This window comes from Adiantum capillus-veneris, chromosome 15, assembly GCF_014529385.1.
Source record: "Adiantum capillus-veneris isolate H3 chromosome 15, ASM1452938v2, whole genome shotgun sequence".
Classification (NCBI taxonomy): Eukaryota; Viridiplantae; Streptophyta; class Polypodiopsida; order Polypodiales; family Pteridaceae; genus Adiantum; species Adiantum capillus-veneris.
The window spans coordinates 20,757,334-20,778,640 of record NC_140945.1 but is presented as its reverse complement, the minus strand read 5'-3'; the positions used below and the strand labels follow the sequence as shown (position 1 = coordinate 20,778,640).

The 21,307-nt window shown below is 43.8% G+C and overlaps 1 protein-coding gene across 1 annotated transcript in view; it reads left to right on the top strand.

Annotated features, from left to right (window-relative positions):
* Positions 1-1,586: 1,586 nt before the first annotated feature.
* Positions 1,587-21,307, top strand: part of LOC147440368 (ARM repeat superfamily protein) — an 83,705-nt gene continuing 63,984 nt past the window's right edge. The window contains exons 1-5 of the mRNA XM_086530126.1: positions 1,587-1,742; positions 2,124-2,246; positions 2,318-2,475; positions 2,641-2,685; positions 2,785-2,863. Coding sequence (XP_086386252.1) covers positions 1,674-1,742; positions 2,124-2,246; positions 2,318-2,475; positions 2,641-2,685; positions 2,785-2,863 — 474 coding nt within the window. The 5' untranslated portion in view covers positions 1,587-1,673. The remainder of the gene's footprint in view (positions 1,743-2,123; positions 2,247-2,317; positions 2,476-2,640; positions 2,686-2,784; positions 2,864-21,307) is intronic.

Sequence of the window (21,307 nt, the reverse complement as noted above, 5' to 3'; positions counted from 1 at the left end):
CAAAACGCTCAAGCTAATCAAGCCCGAGCTAAAAAAGAAGCGAAGTTGTGGATTTTAAAGCACATGGAACGACAAAACAACGTCCAATTTCAGTAATTTGCACCACCACCTCCTCCTATCGACACGATTCAAACATAACCGAATTGGCTTGGAGGTATGAATGTACACATCAGTATACAACTTGTAGATGGATCAACTGAGCAAACACTTGTTGATACTGGAGTGCGAGCCAATGCCATGAAGTATTCAACATACCTAAAGCTGTCGATATACAATTAATGACAAATCAAATCGACCTCAAAGCTGTAGTATAGGTCGAGCAAATGTGTCAATCAACATAGATGGCCATCAGTGCCCACACCAATTTCATGTAATGGCAGATATTGATCTTAATGAAGCAATCATCTTAGGTATCTCATGGGTGCGCATACACAAAGCAGTTTTATTGTATGGTTTATACTTGCGAGCTCACTATCATATCGCGATCACTGGTGTAATGGTAAGCATTTGCCTCACTACTTGCACGTAGTGAGTACAAACAAGTTTTTTTTTCTTTCCAACGAAACAGAAGGCTCACGTGCATCAAACATCATGAGCCATCAATCCCCTTTAGACGGGGAGTATCAATTAGTGGCATGGTCTCGACTCTCCACCTAACCTATACCCTTCTTTGCTTGTCTAGTCTAGGTTGGGTTCACACTGCCCACTTTCTCCAACCAATAACAAAATGCACCTAACATGAAGCGGTTTAGATTGCACATCTGCTGCTCCCAGCTAGGCTTGCTTGGCATGCTGACTCACATCCACGAGTTCTCACTCGATGATGTTTCGACCTACCCGCTCCGCCCATAACTTGTGCTCACCTGCTGCAACCAATCACACGACTTTACATATTGCATCAACAACGTGCTTTTTTGCAGATGTGTGTGAATGCCACAATGGACAATGCGATGCTTTTGGGTGGAAAAGTGCAAAGTTTGAAGCGTGCAGTTTGAATGCACCCTTAGAATACCATCTTTAGAGATTCCTACTTATTAATCATGGTCCCACCTCTAGCCACACCTACTATGCTGCTCTAAATGCTAGTATTTTAAAGTATTGGGAAAATTACCAAAATATCCCTCAAATTTAAAAAATTCCCAAAATAGTCCCAATTGTGAGATTAAATTTCTCCAAAGATGAAAAAATTTGGAGCTTTTCACGTGGAGACTAATTGTATATCAATACAAGATGCTAAAACTAGAGTTTGAGTTGGTTATGTAGGCTTTGGAGATGATGCTTCATCATTTTTAGACATAATTGCCTTTTTTTGCGAGGTAATTTGTGACAAATATATGCTAAGCACTCAAAAAATGGATCTGAATTGTAAAAAAAAAGGATTAAAAAATCTCAAACAATCCAACCAAAACAGATACAAGGGTATTTTGGGAATTTTTAAAATTTGAGCGGGCTTTGGGAATTTCCACAAATTAGAGGGGTAAAATTTTCTCTAATGTATTTTAGCAAGGTGTAGGCTAATCATTAAATGTCGGGCATAAGAGAGAGTTAACAAACGAGATTGCTAAGGAGAGCTCAATCAAATACTACTGCCGACTGACTCAAAATTACGTGCATAAGGAAGGACTTGCAGCAGGAGACCCCCCCCCCCCCCCCCCCGCGCCCCCAACATAAACATGCCCGGGCTTCCGCAGCAACGCCCAATTAAGGGTCTCAACAAGGGTCCAGGTCGAAAGCGCTTTGTGGTTAGTGCTCCTTCATTGTCAAGGGGTGTGTGTGCGCGCACGCTTGCTTGTGTATTTGTGCAACACTTGAGATGAGAAGTTGGAGCTGGCTTTATTCTATGCTTGTAACAGATGTTTAAGGGAGTCAACTGAAGATAAAAATTCATTATTATATAGAGCTTCAGCTAGATTGATCAGTAATGAAGCCAAAACATTACTTGAAAACTCAGTGATTACAGTGTCCGTGCTTATGCAAGCTCAAAGAAAGAGACAAAAAAGTATCATTTGAGAATGTAGAAGTTTTATTTAAAAAATTGGGTGTTATAAGTCCCCAGATCAGTTAATTGAGATCATGTACAATTGGCTATAGCATCTAATTTCTTAAACTTGTTGTCTCTACAGTTCAAAAGCTTTTCTCAAAGGGTTGAGGAAGTGGACCTTGATGTCTTTAGAAGTTTAGCCCCGCTTAAACTGGAACCGAGTGGAGGCACATCATTCTTCCATGAGTCCTTGGTGTCATGGAGGGTAAGAAGCATCGTTTTATGTGGAAGTAGATTTAAGCTATCTCTTACCATTCTTGACATGTTTCAAGCCAGGAATTGAATAGTGCGGTGGAGTTCACCTTTGTGTATGAACAACTTCTACCTATCATTCAGACGTTGCCACAATTGATACTGCATAAAGAACTAGTTATGAATACCTTGATCTCTCACTTGCAATTGAGTGCCATTCACTCCTTGCAACCCATTCTGAGGTAAATTCTTTCATGCTGCTGAAAGCACCACAACTTTTATGTTTCATGAGATGTTTGAATATACATGGATGCTACTTATCAGCTGTATCACATAATGGTAAGAGTTGTCCTGATGTGACAATTGTCAGCTATGATTTATAAGCAATTGCTGGTTTCACCTTGCAGCCTGATTGCCATTTTATCACGAGATCTGCGCTCAGAATTCCTTTCGTAAGCATGGATTTTTCTTGCTTGAAGAATTTGACAACTGTTTGTTGGTTCTTGAAGCATGTGAGTGCTGAAAAGCTCATGACCTTTCCTAAAAAACAGGTTCATTCCTCAGTTCCTTGGAGCTTGTGCCAACCTATTTCAATCAGGAGGTGATCGTGAACCTGAGATCATTGAGCAGGTATTATCTTTGCGTTTAAGTGAATTTACTTTTGTGATAATGTATGGGTGTCTGCCTAGAGTAGTGGGCAGGCAAATCTGTTAAGCAAGCTGGTATGGAGTTGCCACATTGGTCTCTCCAAGACCGAAGAACAGCATCAAGAACATATGACACGAGTGTTTAGAGCACTACGTGGAAATAGATTGGTGATGAACGGAAAGAAGAGCGAGTGGGTTGTTTTAAAGGAATCCCCGCACCTTCGTTTGAGGGCTCTTTTTTCAAGAGATACACTACTTGGAACACATTGTTTCCTCCAACGGTGTTAGCATGGATCCAACGAAAGTTGAAGCTATTCGCAATTGGCCTACATTGGGGAATGTACATGATGTATGAAGCTTCTTGGACTTGTGATCTTATTATAGGTGGTTCATCAAACGGTTTGTAAAGATTGCTTCGTCTTTATGTACCCTAACTGTGAAAGGGTTATCATTCACTTGGGGACCTGCACATGCATTGATTGTGGCATTTGAGCAGCTTAAATAGAAGTTAATTACTGGGTGAGTGTTGATTCTTCCAGACTTCTAGAAATCTTTTGAGAGTTACTGGGATGCTTGTGGAAGTAGTTTGTTTTGGGAGCGTGGCACTAATTTACAAGAATGAACTTTTATTAGTGATACATGCTTTGAATCAATGGAAACTTGCTCAGTGGAGATTTAACAGTGTACACGGATACACCGTCTACGGACAGTTCAGACTCTGACAACGGAAACTTTTATGCGAACAAGAAGAATTTTTACAAAGCCAACCAATATGACTTTCTCGAAGATAAAAGCAAGAAAGTGCGAGAGTTTAAGGAAGATGGCCACTTGATCAAGTTTGATACTTTTTCAGGATACTCAGATGCTTCGAAGGCTTTGTCTTTTATACAGCAGTTTGACATCGCTTTCGCGGGAGGACGCTATTCAGAGTACTTTAAGATTCGGAGAGCTGCCTCTTACTTTATTTAAGAGGAATGCTCGTACTTGGTGGTCCACGCTTCTTTTAAACAAGACTGCGCCAGTTAAATGGCTGAAATTGAAGTAGCTTTTTATTTCTTCTTGGTTGACGCAAGAATATGAACAAGATATACGAGCTGCTTGGAACCATCTTCGGATGACCAAGAAAGATACAATCAATGCTTACTGTGAAAGATTCTGGAGCTCTTTTCTACCCGCCTCTTCATTCAAGAAGATCTCGTTCAGAGAACAGATTGAGCGGTTTACCTTGGGTCTACCTACAGAGATCCGAGATCACTGCTTGGAATAGAAGTCAGCTTCTATTTAGGAGTTGATGAGTCATGCGAAGCGGGGCTTTGCCATTCACTCTGGCAGTTTGACCTACCCCACAGATAAGGCCATGACACAACGAGCCGAACAGACTTCTGGGAATGAAAGTAGAAAGAAAAAGAGCAACCCAGAGAAAAAGGATGCACGACCCAAGCTTACTCCTGAGGAGAGAGCTCGCTTCATCAGAGAGGGGAAGTGCTTTGGATGCGGGGAACATGGACATATCTCCACGAAGTACCCTAAACAGGCACCGAAAGAACATAATGATAAAGACGACGACAGGCCTGAGAGTTCGAGAGCAGCTGAGGAACGTGGCAGAAAAGGCAGATAGAAAAGCAGAACTGGTACCACATGGCGTGGGACCTGCACCGAATCTAATGAATAAAAGTACAAACTTTGCCGCTTTTGGGGCAAAGTGAAGGATCAAGAAGCTCTTTTGAAGAAGCCAAGGCCAACTTCTTTTCACTTGGAATTGGTGGCTCGATTTGGAATTACGCCCGACAGACTGACGCAACAAGAGGAGGTAGTTCGACTGGCACTTGGATGGGATGTTGCCATTACACGTCGCATTGGCAAACTTCGTTTTCAATGACAGGGGTGTTCAGGGCACGCGAGTGACATTCTACTCAGGATCCCTTGGTACCACAAGAACTACGCTGTGGTTGACTACCGGACCGAGAAAGCGACTTTGATAAATGAAGGGCTTAGAAATTGTACTTGATGAACTTCAGCTTCTTACTCATTCTTTTGGGAGAGAATTGAACGATGGATAAAGGTTGAATATGTTTTGACCTGATCAAAAGAACGCCAAGATTTTTCTCCACACTCATGCCGATTTCTTTTCAGAGGGCCTGAAGATCAAACCATTGATCTGATACTTGGAAGCACGCCACCGAATCGGCCACCTTACCGTGTGAGCCGAGTACTGAATGAAAAGATTATGAACCCAGTGAAAGACCTCTTGGAAAAGGGTCTTGTCCAGCCTAATACTTCACCGTATTGCTCTCCAGTGTTGTTGGTTTTGAAGAAAGACGGATCTTGGAGAATGTGCATCGATTATAGCACTCTCAACGAAATCACCATCAAGAACAGATTTCCGATTCCTAGGATCGATGATATACTCGACAGGTTACAGGGATCCTTGTGCTTTAGCAGGATTGACTTGAAGAGTGGATATCATCAGATCAGAATAGCGTCGGGAGACGTCTACGAGACAGCTTTTCGGACGACTTTTGGGTTATTTGAGTTTTTGGTGATGCCTTTTGGCTTAACCAATGCTCGTGCGACATTTAACCGGATGATAGATAGGATTTTTCGAGAGTACAAGCTATTTGTTGGCACTTTCTTTGACGACATCATTGTTTTCTCCAAGAATGAGGCAGAACACAGAGATCATTTGCTTCAAGTCTTTCAGGAATTACGAGATCACACGTTAGTGATTAATGCAAAGAAAAGTGAATTTTTCCTACCAGAGATACACTTTTTGAGACACGTTGTGTCAGCAGCAGGAGTGCCAATGGACCCGGCCAAGATAGAGACTATCCGTGATTGGCCCGATTTGAGGAATGTCCATGAAGTTAGAAGCTTCTTGGGATTGTGTTCGTACTACAGGCGGTTCATACGAAAGTTTGTAGAGGTTGCTTCCCCTTTGCATATCTTGACACAGAAAGGAGTACCTTTCTCGTGGGGACCCACAGAGGTGACTGCCTTTCAGACATTGAAAGAGAAATTGACTACATGACCAGATTTGACTTTGCAGGACTTGCAGAAGTCATTTGAAGTATTTTGTGATGCTTGTGGTCGTAGTCTGGGTGCGGTCTTGATGCAAGAAGGCCATGTCATTGCTTACGAGAGCCATTTGTTCTCTAGGCCGGAGATGACAACACAGATTTATCAGAAAGAGCTTTTGGCGGTTATCCATCCTCCTACTCAGTGGCGGCATTCCCTACTCGGAGCGGATTTTATTGTCTTTACAGACCATCAGAGTTTGCGCTACTTCTTGTCACAGAAGCAACTTTTGGAAAAGCAGATGTGGTGGGCGAACATCTTGTCACAGTTCCACTTTCAGATTGTCCATGTGCAGGGACAGAAGAATGTGGTGGGAGATGCTTTGTCTCGGAAACCGTTGGTTTTGGCTATTTCCGCGATACATCATAGGAGCTTCAAGGATATGGTCGATCAGTATGCCACAAATACAGATTTTGCAGATATTTTCACACGGATACGGGATGGGGAGACAATAGCTGGATACTACCTTCAGGAAGGCTACATGATGAAAAAGACTATGTTGTGCGTTACACAGCCGTTGAGGGAAAAGGTTATGACTGAATGCCACTGTCCACCTTTTACGGGTCACCGCGGCATTGCTACCACCATGAAAGGGGTAGAGAGATACTTCTTTTGGCCGTGACTCAAAAAGGACGTGGAAGAGTTGTGCGCTGTATGCCAGAAGGTTAAGTTTGACAGGCATAAGGCACAGGGATTGTTACACCCTTTACCCATACCCACCTGCCCTTGGGAAAGTATTGAAATGGATTTCATTTTTGATCTCCCGATTACACAGAATGATCACGACGATTTTCCGATTACATGTCACGTCTAAGACGATTGTCTCCGACAGAGACCCCAGATTTATGAGTTTGTTTTGGAAGGCAATTTGGGAGAACATTGGCACGCGGTTGCAGTTCTCGTCATCGTGCCACTTGCAGACTGACGGGCAATCTGAGATTGCCAATTCAGTGGTTTTAGATTTATTGAAGTCTTGTATCTCGGATCAGAAGACTCAATGGGAAAAGAACTTACCTTTGGTGGAATTTGCCTACAATAACACGATACACTCTTCGACGGGGAAGACGCCATGTGAGATTGTTGAAAGTGCTACGAAGGTTCCATCCTTCCTGAGCACGAAAGATTAGATATTTGAAGCGGATGAATATTCGCGAGATTTGGATACGGCTTTTGCCAAGGTTCGCGAGACTTTGCAGGAGTCTCAAGAACGATAGAAAAAGGCAGCGGATCGCCATCGTCGCGACTTGAAATTGAAGGAGGATGATTGGGTGCTCTTACGTTTTGAGAAGGCACGCCTACGAAAGAAAAAGGGAAAGGAGAGGCTTTTTCCAAAGCTTACTATGCGATACTACGGACCTTTCCAGATCACTGACAAGATAAATGATGTCTCCTTCCGATTGAAACTGCCAGATACTTGGAGGATTCACAATGCATTGCATGTGAATCTCTTGAAACCTGTTAAGGGTGATGTGCTTGATGATGGGGAGCCTGATGAGCAACCCGAAGTGGAAGAAAACGAGGAGATTCTTGTTCCTGAACAAATTTTGGCACATAATGATACGAAGAAAGGTAAAGTCCGAAGGCGGTTCTTGGTTAAGTTCAAGTACTTTCCTGCATTTGATGCGAAGTGGATGGAGGAGGAGGACCTAGCAGATACTCCTCGGATTGTGAAACTTTACCTCGATGTTTTGGTTTACCATAGTCTACTCCAAACGGAACCCAGAATTCAGCTTGGCCGGAGATCTGGGGCAGTGGGATGCACAAGAGGGGAGTCACTTCGCTCCCTTGTCAATAGATGGCTCGATTTTGATACTAAAGTCACTGATGTCTCTTTGAGCTTTAGCAAGGTTGCATCCGTACGTACGTACTGATCTGTACAGTACGGTACAGCCGTACGGTACGGTTCCGTACGTACGGATAGGTAGTGTACGCGGGTTTTTTTTTTGATTTTTTGATTTTTTGATTTTTTTTTTCCCCCCCTCTTTCACAAATTTTTTTTTTGTTTTTTTAGGGGTATCTTGCCATTGGGCAATGGACTAAAGTTTATTGTATCATATAGTGTATTCCCATTTTTCTGTCTTTTTGATGGTAGAGTTAAGTACGGATAACATTTGAAGCAGATAAATCTTTTTGCGGATAACATTTGAAGCAAAAAGACGGATAACATTTTTCTAATCTTTTTCTAAGAGTTAAGTACGGATAACATTTGAAGCAGTATCTAATGGACATTGAAGCAGTATCTAATGGATGTTTGAAGTAGTATCTATGTCTAGACTCTATGTAGTTCCTAGTATGTATAGGCTGAAAAAGGCTAAAGTCACTATTCTTTTTGTTGTTACAAATGTTACGTACTTGTCACGTACCTTAAAGGCCGATCCGTACAGAAGTACGTACCTTACGTACCGTACACTCCGTACCTTTCCACCTTGAGCTTCAGGAATACTGATAGCTGACAGTATTCTACTGGATGACTTTATGAAATGGAATTCGTGATAATGATACTGATTTGTTCTTGACTTCTTGTGAGTGCAGGAACTGATAGACGAAATGACTGCAGCATTTTGGTCTACTTGATCTCGAATAGACATGGTTGCAATAGGGGTTAGTCAATCGGACATCGATGAGGTCCCGATTGGACCTAGATGTGATTGCTAGCTACATTGCCGATAAATCATGCTCTAAGATCCGAATGAATGTTGAATGTCTGGTGATGTCCTATGATGTCGTGTGATGTGACGGTCGATTTTGTACATGTGCTAGATGTGTGTTCCTAGTACATAGGTACTAATAGTCGGTGTCTGCTAAGACGGTTTATGGCTTTTGTCGGTTTTGCAGGTGTAATCGCGGTCGATTACAATGCTTTCAAGAGGGGGGTATGTCACAAAGTGATGACGTGGCTACGGACATCAAAAACCCTAATTTCTGCCAAAAACCCTAAAATTCCGGCAAACCCTAATTTTTGCCAAAAACCCTAATTTTCGAAAATGACGGAGGCTATTAATTTTTTTTATTTTTATTTTTTGGAAAATGATGAGCGACGCAAATTTTGCTTTTTCTCTACAATATGAGAAAGAGAGAGAATGCTTTTGCTTTCAAGTTTTGACTCTCTGTGAGAGAGAGAGAGCAATTGCTTTTGATTTGAAGCTTTTGGGGCTCTGCTTTTGGGCATCCCTTGTAACCTTTAAATTAGTGGTGAGGGCCTCACCTCTCAGAGCATCTGGACGCAGAGTCTGAGAGTGAAACCCTAACCGCTCTCTTTTACTTTGATGATTGATTAATACAAAAAGAAATACCGAAAGGGGTGCCAGTCTTTGGGGCCAATATCTCTAGGCACGGAACTCCGCCGGGCCAGTGCAAATCTATTGTGATCTGTGAATTGTTTGAAGTGGTTATTTTGGTGCTGTCGTGATTGATTCTTGACTTGGAGTGTCCAAGTCTGTTATAGACATCATCTTCTACTCTGAGACACATCAGTTCTCTGGGCAATCTATGCCTCATGTCAGTGGATACAAATGGGAGACAGCCTGTAGACAGGAGACACGATCAAAGCAGAGAGGGCGAAGCTCAGGGGGAGTGGCAATGTTATTTAGGGAGGAGTTGCAATAACAGGGAGGAGTTGCAGCCATTGATACATATAGCCCGCAGGGATGAGCAGGGTAGGTACATGTGGTGAGATTGAGAGCAGAGACAGACAGATATCTCTACGTTGCTATTTGCTACTTTCCACCAAGTTCATCAATATATGCACCACCCAGAGGACAGTCTCCCTTTTCTATTTTGGATGATGACATATGGGAGTTCTCTAGAGATGGTGACATTATCATCCTTAGGGGACTTCAATGCTAGGATTGCCCACCACCATACAATATTTTATGATACTTCAGAGGAGATGCTGAGGGAGCTAGATGTTGTAGAGACGGGCTTGCCTAGACTATCACTGGATGTGGAGCATACTGAGTATAGACGACACTTGATAGACATGGGGACTGCACATGGACTGGCCATCTTGAATGGCCTATAGAGATTTCCTGCTCTTTGAGAGGTTTTACATGCTTTCCACATAGACACGGAGCCAGCCCAGTGGATTATATCATGGCACAACCGTGCTTCATATCTAGTATCCAGGATCTCACGGTTGGACCTAGACCTGCTGGTGTGGCAGTAGACCATGCCCTTGTGTTGATGACGATCTCTTTTCAGTTTAATGTAGCACACAGGCCACGGGTAGCAACCCCTACTCGCTACACCCTTCACGTGGGAGACGAACTCTGTACACATAGATGGGATCTACAGACGCCTGCATTGAGGAGCCCAGGTGACCTCTGGAGGAGCTTACTACTATGCTAACACAGACATTGCACGATGCGGCAGTAGAGGCTTACCCACATACCCAGCCTGAGCAGAGACGACGTTCTGGGAGCATGCCCTAGAACAACTGATGTGATGAGGAATGCCGCGAGACAAGAGCCAGACTTCAGAGGGAGGTGCTTTTGGGGGATATCACTCACAGACAGTCACAGATTGACTTCTGACGCCTAGTGCGGCGGAAATAGAGGGCATTTTTGGCTCAACTAGAGCAGGATCTATACCAACTATTCTTGAGTTAGGACTCATGTGAGGCACGGCGACTCTTTCATGAGCACTCCCCACCCCCTGCCATTACCACTACAGAGGACTGGGGCAGTACGCATCATCTTTGTGCACAGTTCCTAGACAGTCGCCCCTTCCTGAACCCCCTGACCCATGCCCACACACGTGCTTTTTTCACTGCTGAGATGGTGAAGGCCATTGATAGGATGAGGACTGGGAGAGCATATGATCATGATGGCTTAGTGGCTGAGCATTTTATACATGTCAAGGACCTACTTGCAGAGCTTCTAGCAATTATGTTCAACCGTGCCATGTGTGAGGGCTTGCATGATACTTGGAGCTTATCTACTATTGTACCTATCTTCAAGTCAGGAGACCCTATGGAGCTTGGGAATTATCGCACTATCATGATTGGACCAATGTAACAGGGAATGGACACAGCCCAAACGTTCTGGAACGGCGTTCCGGACGAGTCCCTTTTCCGAAACGGAGTCGGGAACGAAACATCGTTCTGGAACGGGGTGTAACTGGAGCGGTGTTCCGGAATGGGGGGGAAATGGGACGGAATGTGAGGCAGAATGGCGGAACGGCAAAAGTAGGCATTTGGGGGCAGATTTGGGGCTGTTTGGGGGGCAATTTTTGTCACGTGACACATCCCAACCCTACGTGTCCGTGGACAAGCGACACCACAGCAGGTTCAGTAAGTCCAGTCAAGTCTAGATTAGCAGTGATCTGGCACTTTTATGAGTCTATTCGTAGACCGTGCATGCCCAGACACTTAGCATAGATGCATATCCTCCGGTTGCACACAGCATGATCATCGGAATTCCCATCAGAATCCATTAGCATCAGTCAGGGGAATTTTCCAGTGCATTTAGCCTATTTTCCTATTTTTGGTTATTTTCACTTATTATTTTTAAGTGACTTTCCAACAAAAGTAGGTAGGGCAATTTTGCTAAGTTAATATATAAGCAGACCCAAGTTAGCACTTTCTGGCAGAAGAGGCAGCAGGAGCTTCCCGCTCAACAGGCAACTTCTCAGCAGTACCCCCCAGCACCCCCAGCGTTTTTGGATCCCATCCTCGCCGGGCAAGTTCCCATTCTCAGCATCAGCCAGCATTTCCTCATTGCATACCATCTCCATCACACTCAGAACCATAGCGTTAGCAGATTGTTGCCATCGCCGAGACTCACCAGATTGGATAGCATTTTGACCATTCAGCCCTAGCGTTTTCTAACTGCCATAACCAGCGTTTTTCAACCTCAGCAGAGCCCTAGCGATATCAGCCAAAAACGCCAGCAGATATCAGCTTTGGTAGCGTTTTTGCAGCAGAATTTCAGCCTTGGAAAAACGCAAGTTTTCAGCAGATAAATCGTAGCAGAACCGACCCAGATTGGTTGCAGAAGTCCCCCCATCTTTAGCCCAAGAAAACGCAGCCAAAACAGTCCCGAATTTCAGCGATTAGAAGATCACAGATTTCAGCCGTCAAGTCGTCGTCATCACCGTCGTCGTCATCGGCATAGTCCAAGTTGCATCAGTCCATTGCATACGCATTGTACACCTTTGTGCAATCAAAGTTAGACCACTCTCGCCGACGAGAGTGGGGCCTTTGGAGGAGGGTTTTACAACTCTCGGGTGTCGTATCTCTTCTCTCTCCTCCTCTCAGTCTCATTCACTTGCACGCACAATATCCACTCACTTTGTTCGTGATCATAGCACTTTACAAGACGGAAGGCTCTCTCCTTCCCTAAGAATTAAAAGGAACCTTGAGCAATAAAGATCACTAATCTTGAGAAAATACAACTTTCATTCCGCTGCACCTTACAATTTTGGAGTTGTTTAGGATGTTGATTTGGGACTAAGGTAGTTCAAGCCACTTTAGTCGACCGTTCCGGCCCCGTTCCCATTCCGGTTCCCCCCTGCTCCTTCTTGTTCCCGTCTCGTTCCGGACCCTCTCGTTCTTGTTCCCCTTTCCCGTTCCGGGTAACTATGGATTGGACACACACTGGCACGGTTGTACGCATCCATTCTTGAGCAGCAGCTGAGTAGATGGGAAAGAGGGAGGGTATACGCGCAGCTGGGCAGGCAGGGTTCATGAGAGGTTTTTCTACTCTTGACCACATCCTGACACTCAGAGCCATTATTGAGGAGGGCAGATCACATGGGAGACGGATCTATTGTAGCTTTGTGGACTTCCGCAAAGCATTTGACAGAGCACCCAGAGCTAGATTGATGCGTAGACTACAGGAAATGGGAGTAGCCACAGGGCTAATTTGGGGGATCATGGCATTATAGAGGTCAGTAGTGGGGGCATGTACGCACTTTTGTGGGGCTCTCGACATTAGTTCACTCCACTATTGGAGTGAAGCAGGGCTGCCTGCTTCTCGTACTCTTATTTGGTATGTATGTGGTTGAGGTTTCTGACTATATTGAGAGAGATGGTGATAGAGGTGAACAACTGGCAGGGACATGGATTCCACTATTGTTATATGCTGATAATATGTGTTGATGTACCAGGCTTGGACATTCTAAGCAAGAAATCAATAGCAACACACAAATAGAAACTTCATAATCACGGAACTGAGAGAGAGAGAGAGAGAGAGAGAGAGAGAGAGAGAGAGAGAGAGAGAGAGAGAGAGAGAGAGAGAGAGAGAGAGAGAGAGAGAGGGGAGGGGGGGGAGGAGGAGGAGGAGGAGGAGAAGAAGAGAGTATCCCAAGAGACCTTAAAGATCTAGCCGATGAGGGGAGAGAGAGAGAGAGAGAGAGAGAGAGAGAGAGAGAGAGAGAAGGTCCAACGTAGTTCCGTGCTAAGAGGTATTGACCCAAAGTCTGGCGCCCCTTTCGACATTTCTTTATCATTAATCATTGAAAATACAACTCCCGAGGGACCTCTGCTCTCTCTGAAGAGTGAGGCCCCTTAGGGCTTACTTATTCTTACAAGGGATGCCCTTAAAGCAGAGTCCCAAAAACAGTTAAACTCAAAAGCAAATTGTCCCAAAAGCTTTTAGGCCCAAAAACTGGCAAAAAGTTGTCAGCGTAATTTGCGGAATCCCGTACAGTATGCCACGTCAGCACTTGTCATCACAAAATGCGGAAATCTGTATTGCCTGCTACGTCAGCATGTCAACGCATTTTCTGGGATTTCCGTATTGTTGTAAGCTTGAATCGTGGGTCTGTCGTACAACTGCCACGTCATGAGCTGTCTGCGTTCGGGCAGTGCTGCCTACGTCATCATTTTGTGACATACCCCCCTCTTGATAGAATTGTAATCGCCCTCGATTACGCTTGCAAAACAGACAGAGGCCATAAAGACCAGTTCAGTAGACACTGACTCTAAAGACCGACGCACTAGACGACCCAAATCTAGCACTTGCACGAAGACAACGGTCACTGAACATTCACATCTCATTCAAATAAAATCAATCAACAAAAAATCTCATTCCAAATCTCAGACCATGACTGCCAGCAATGTATTCAGTAATCGCATTTAGATCCATCCCGGACCTCATTGATGTTGGATTAACTAATTTTTATTGTGATCATGTCTATAGAGATTCTCAAGACCATGATTCCTTGCAACGTATTTAGCAATCGCATCTAGATCCACATAAGACCTCACTGATGTGGGATTAACTAGTCCTTATTGTGATCGTCCATAGTCTTGCAAGACCGAAATGCTGCGGCCATTCTGTCTCGCAAACTTGCACTCAGATACAATCACATGAGTGAGCACAAAAATCAATTCCATTCTTGGGAATTCCCATTTCGAAGTACTTTTTTCATCAAGTCATCTAGCAGAATAATGTTGGCTCATCAGTATCCCTGACATCCAAAGGAAAATCAGTGACTTTATTCCATCTAGGTAATCTGTGACAAGGGAGCGGAGTGACTTCCCTCTTGTGCAGTCCCGTTTCAACCCTGCTGATCCACGGGATCTCTCTAAATAGTCGAAGCTAGACCGAAAATCCCAAGGTAAAGTTCCAAATTTGAGGAATATCTGCCAGTGTAATAGGGAACAGGCGGTACACAGCCCAAACGTACTGAAACGGCGTTCCGGACGAGTCCCGTTCCCAAAACGAAGTCGGGAACGGAACACCGTTTCGGAACGGGGGAGATTTCGGAATGTTTGGGGGACATATTTGGGGCAGTTTGAGGGCAAATTTGGGGTTGTTTAGGAGTTGATTTGGGGAATAGAGGTAATTCAAGCCTTACTTTAGTCAATCGTTCCGGCTTTGTTCCCATTCCGGCACCTCCTCCCCGTTCCCATGTCCTAGTGGTCTGAACTCTGGGTTTCCTGCAGCGTAATGATTCCATGTGCGAAATGTATTTTGTACAATACAATGCGTCGATAGTAGTCTCTTCTTATTCGTTCCATCACGTGTGGTCGTGATAAGCGATTGTACCTCCACTCTCATCTGAAGATGCTCTTTGACTATAAGTTGTGAGAGTATATTCATCCATATCCCTTGAGGCAGAATGCCAGTCATCTACACACACATCCCATCACTTCCCATCACTCAAGTTAGATAGAATCTGATAGAACACAAGTTACAACTCAAATAATATGACCTTAAAACAATTTGAATCATATCAAAATCAAATTTTCCAATTATAAACAACAAAAGGTTACAAGTTACTATGTAGAAGGTGCGTAAATGCGTACAAAGGTCCAATAAACTAATTCTTGGTTCCTATGATTGAAGTTCTACCCTTGTATCTACTTACATATCAGGTTTCAAAAGTTTAAAACTTCTACTTGCGTGCTTAGATTTACATCCTCTTCCCTATACCATACATGTTGGTGGTAAGGTATGAATATTCAGTTTTGGGTAACTATGGTATCTGCTAGGTCCTCCTCCTCCATCCACTTCACATCCAATGCCGGATAGTTCTTGACTAAGAACCATCGTTCACTTTACCTTTCACTTTCCATTCCTTGTGAGCGAGTATCTGTTCCGAAACGAGTATCTCCTCGCTCTCTTCTACTTCAAGTTGCTCCTCAGGCTCCTTCTCGATTGGCACCTCATCCTTGAAAGGTTTCAAGAGACTCACATGAAAAGCATTGTGAATCTTCCAAGTATCTGGCAGCTGCAGTCTGAAGGACACATCACTTATCTTTTCTTGAAGGGCCACATTTTTAGCTTTTGGAAAAAGCTGTTCCTTTCCCTTGCGTTTTCTTAGGCGTGCCTTCTCAAACCATAAGAGCACCTGATCTTTTTTCAGCTGCAAGTCGCGTCAAATCTTGTCGGCTGCCTTCTTATGCTGTGCTTGAGACTTCACAAGAGCCTCGTGCACCTTGGCAAAAGTAGTGTCCAAATCTAGGTTATACTGATCCGCTTCAAAAATCTTATCGTGTGTTTGGGGAATTCTGTGATCTATGAGCTGATTTCCATTTTCCTTTCTTTCCTTGTGCCCTGGGACTTGTGGGTAGCTTTGCTAGCTTCCCCTGTCCATTGACTCATCAGTCTCAATCATTGGAACCCTGAGATGCACTATCATCTGATGTCCCTTCTCTGGAATCCTTTGATGAACTTCCATGTGGTTCCCTTAGTTTGTCGGAACCTTCGGATGTGCTACCATCTGATTCTCCAAAATCCTGCGACGAGTTGTCATCCGGTTCCCCTAATTTATTCTTTTTGCTGACAGACTCTTGCCCTGTTGAGGTGGATACTATTCTGTCCGTAGGATAAGTCAATGAGCCGGCATGCATTCCAAATCGTTCCTTAGCATGTTGCATAAGTCTTTGAATAGAGTCAGACTTTTGGTTTAGACAAGAGTCTCGAATTAGCAAACCACAACAAAACCTCTCAATCTGATCTATGAAAGTAATCTTCCAAAATGAAGACACTAGCAAATTGTTGTAGAAACTCAAGGGATGGATGGGTGTGTTGGTAGCGAAAATGTCTCAAACCTGGCGGCCCGACTCCCTTCCTTGGACTCCTTGGTTTTCTTGTTGATCTGGTCACTGTCAGAAGAGGACGAGCTCTCCTCCTTTGAACTACTAAATGGCCTTCCATGCCTTCTAGACTTTGTCAAAAATCTTCTTCAAAAAGAATCTTAGCTTTGGTGCTTAAGAATTCAGGAATCTTAGCACCCTTGAATGCTTCAAATGGCGCCTTCCGCGTGTATTGTTGTAGGCAAACTCCACCAAGGGCAAAAAGGGCAAATACTTTTCCCATTAAGTCTTCTGATCTGAAATATAAATCCAAAACCATTGAATTGGCTATTTGAAATTGCCCATCAGTCTGCGGGTGGAATGAGGACGAGAACTGCAACCACGTGCCAATGTTCTCCTAGATTGCCCTCCAAAACAAACTAGTAAACTGGGGATCTCTATCCAAAGCAATGGATTCAGGCATGTCATATATTCAAAAAATATGTGAGACAAACAGTTTCGCCAAATGATCGGACTTAATTGTGTTCTTTACTGGAATGAAGTGGGCATGTTTACTGAATCTATTAATGAATGTCCAAATGCCATCATGCCCACTTTGAGTCTTGGGAAGATAAAAAATAAATTCCATGGCAATGCTTTCCCAGGGATGGGAGGGTATGTGTAAAGGCTGTAGAAAACTTGGTGCCTTATGCCTTTCAAACTCGACCTTTTGGCATACTAAGCAACTACCAACAAACTTGTCCATATCCTTTTTGAGCCTCGGCCAGTAAAAGTAACGGTCAACACCCTTCAAGATGGTATCTATGCTGCAGTGGCCGGAAAAAGGTTTGACAATGGCACTCTGTCAAAACCTTTTCCCTTAAAGGCTGAGTAACACACATCGTTCTCCACATCAAATAGCCGTCCCGTATGGGTTAGCCTGCAACTGTCTCTCCACTCTGTATCCAGTGAAAGATATCTGCAAAATCAAGATCTGTGGCGTACTGATCTACCCTATCCTCGAAGCTTTGATCTTGGAAATAGCCGGAATCAAGGGCTTCCGAGACAATGCATTTGCGACAAAGTTTTTTTGTCCCTGAACATGGATTATTTGAAAGTGAAACTGTGACAAGATGTTAGCCCATCGCATCTGCTTTTCCGAAAGCTGCTTCTGCAAGAAGAAGTAGCGTAAACTCTGATGATCCATGAAGACTGTAACATCAGCTCTGAGTAAATAGTGCCATAAAGTAAGAGCCTGGATCATTGCTAATAGCTCTTTTTTTTCATAAATTTGTGCAACCATTTCAGGACGTAAAAACATCGTGCTCTCAGAAGCAATTACATGGCCTTCTTGCATCAAGACTGCTCCCAAATTGCGACCATAAATATCGTAGTAAACTTCGAATGGCATTTGCAAGTCTGGTAAGGTCAACACGAGTCCAATAGGCAACGTTTCTTTGAGAGTCTCAAAGGATGCAATCTCTGTCGGTCCCTAGTAAAAGGAACTCCTTTCTGAGTCAACAAAGTCAAAGGTGAAGCTATCTCTGCAAACTTCAAAATGAACCACCGATAATAGGAGCAGAAGCCCAGACAAGCTTCGATCCTCATGAACATTCTTCAAATAAGGCCAAATAGTATGAATTATAACGGGGTCCACATTTATTCCTTCTGTTGAGACGATGTGTCCCAAGAAATGTATTTTAGGCAAGAAAAACTTGCTCTTTTTCACATTTAAAACCAATTTATGCTTCCGCAGTGTCTAGAAATTTTTGAAAACCCTATCCATCAAGCGATTGAATGTATCCGGAGCATTTGTAAGACCAAAAGGCATCACCAAATATTCATGCAAATCAAAAGTCGTCCTGAAAGCTGTCTTGTAGACGTCTCCTAGAAGCAATTCGAATCTGATGATAGCCACTCTTTTGATCGATTTTGCTAAAGTAAGTAGACCCCTGGAGTCTGTCGAGTATATCATCGTGGGATAGGGATTCCGTTCTTGATAGTGATTTTATTGAGAGCTCTATATTCAATGCTCATTCTCCAAGATCCATCTTTCTGGTTCATTGTTTCTTTATTATGGGCTCGGCTAATTGTGTAAGATGGCCAGTTCGGTGGTGTACTATTCAAGACTTGAAGGAGGCAACTGGCCTAGTAAGCCCTCAGAGAAACAGTCAGCCTGAGCTTGTAGAAAATCTTGTAGTTGATGGACCATGCTGTGGTCGGCTACGACCTTATGGAAGGAACCTAATTCTAATTTTTTTGGTATAGGTTTCAGGATGGAAAGTCAGTCGACTTTTCGAGCTCAGCTGATGTCGAGATTGCTTTTTAAGTTTGAGATCTGTTTGAGAACTTGTTTGGTGATCCTGTTTTGAATTTGTTTCAAATGGATGGTGTCTGTTTTGAACCTGTCTTGGTGTGGATTTTGGTGTTAATACTGGTTTCAATGATTGGTGATTTTACTCCCGGGTGGAGTAGTGAGAAATGATGTTTGAGAATGCTTGTTTATACTCATGGCCCGGACCCTTGTGGTTATTTGCGAGGGGAGTATTGAATGTTTGAAAAGTGCTGTTTTTACTCATGGCCCAGACCCTTGTGGTTATTTACAGGGGGAGTATTGTTGTTGTGACTCCCGGCCCGGACCTGGATGGTTATGCGGGAGGAGTATTAAGAAGTCTGAGCATTGGTTACTCTCAGCACCTCCAAACGACGTAGGCTGCAGTCTGGGGGGGCGTTTGGTTGTAAAAGGCCTCTATATCTCCCGGCCCGGACCTTTTTAGGTTATGCGGGAGGAGTGATGAGGGAGTCGTTGAATATCTCCCGGCCCGAATCTTGTTAGGTTATGCGGGAGGAGTGTTCATCGACGGCTTTATGTTTCTATGTCTTGTAACATGCATATGTGAGCATTTGTGTTGCATTATGATGTGCCAACCATTGAATATTCCTAATTGGATGAGATTGCCTGGGTATGTAATTTTAGTGCATCAAGACACCCGTGGAAGTTCAGTGTGGTCTGGGTGTGATGGCTAATTTTACTACGCCAGAATATCAAGAGTTCCGATCTGTATGAAAGGAGAAGCAAACTCCTTGATCAAAAGAGCCGAAAGGAGAAGCTAATTCCTTAACAAAAAGAGCAAACTGATTGTCTCTCGGAATGACCCTTGGAAGTTTTTGAGCTAACTTGAGTTGTTTTGCAGATATGCTGTAATCGTGGACGATTACTCTCTTCCAAGAAGGGGAGATGTCACAAACCAAAGCCCTGAAGAATGGAGCCAACTTGCAGATGTCGGCCGAGGGGCCTAAACCCTAAGAAGAACAAGTAACAGAAGAGGAAGTCCTACCAACTTATGGGGACCCTGTTTGATGGGACCCCAAGAGACATCAAGCAGGACCCATACACACACAAAGGCTTGTGCCAAGAACTGATGACGTGGCAGTTGTACGGAGGCTCCGAAAATTCCGTTGACTGTTGACGTGGCAGAACTGTATGGATTTTCGGTTTTCACGCAAGCAGTGCTGACGTGGCAGAATTGTACGGATTTCCGATCTTTACGCTGACAGTGTTGACGTGGCAGGATTGTACGGATTTCCGTGATTTACGCTGGCAGATTTTGGGCATTGCTTTTGGACCAGATGCTTTTGAGTTTCAAGGCTTTTTATTGTAAACTGCTTTTGGGGCCTAGGGCCTTTAAATATGAGGCCATGGGCTCATTCTTTGGCATGCTTCCTGGAGAAGGTGCAGAGTCTCGAGTACCGGCTTGTACTGTGTTGATGCAATATAAAGAAATACCGAAAGGGGCACCAAGGTTTGGGCCCAATACTCTCTAGGGTGGATTCCGCCACTCCATGTCGCGTGTCGTCTCTCTTTCAATTCAGTTGTTATTCAAGTGCTAAAAGTCTGTTCAGTTTGTTCTTTTCTATTGGGGACGAGCCCATCTTCTGGGACCCGAAGATGGGGACTGTGTTGATCTTCTCACACTCTCTCTATTTCTCTCTATATCAATTGCCTTCAGTTTTAAGTGATAAATTCTATTTATGTATATTTTATATTGTTATGCGCTCCCATTTGTGACATCAACAAGTTCATACATAATGCCACATCATCAAACATAACATGCGCAAGGATTGGTGCCACAAATTTTACTGTGTTTATCGTGTGGCTCAGCTTAGACCCAGGTTGGCCCCCTCTTCCAGTTCGTGAGGTCATGCCACGTCATCACTATGAGACAAACACTGGGCGTAATCCAAATCAAAGTAATTCAAAAATAATCTTAACAAGAGTCATTTGTGCAACTTCTTTGCTTGGAGGAATCTTGGCCTTCTTGACTAGTGCAACCTTTGCTTTTTCTTTGCAGTCGAAGATTTAAGTTCTTTTCTAACCAAAGATAGTTGAGCTGTTGTTGTAAGTTGGGACCCATTTTATGGGTAGCATCACTGAGGTCTGGGAGAGAGTGTCACAAGACGGGCACCACGTGCCAATACAAAAGAACAGACTGAACATACTTTTAGCACTTCAATAACAACTGAACTGAAAGAGAGACGACACGCGACACGGAGTGGCGGAATTCCACCCCAGAGAGTATTGGCCCCAAACCTTGGCACCCCTTTCGATATTTCTTTATATTGCATCAACACAGTACAAGCCGGTACTCCAGACTGTGCACCTTCTCCAAGAAGCATGCCAGAGAATGAGCCGTAACCTCATATTTAAAGGCCCTAGGCCCCAAAAGCAGTTTACAGTAAAAAGCCTTCAAACTCAAAAGCATCCAGTCCAAAAGCAAAGCCAAAAAGCTGCCAGTGTAAATCACTGAAATCCGTACAGCCTGCCACGTCATCAGCTTTGCGTGGGTGTGTGTGAGTCCTGCTTTATTTTAATCCCTTTATGTGACT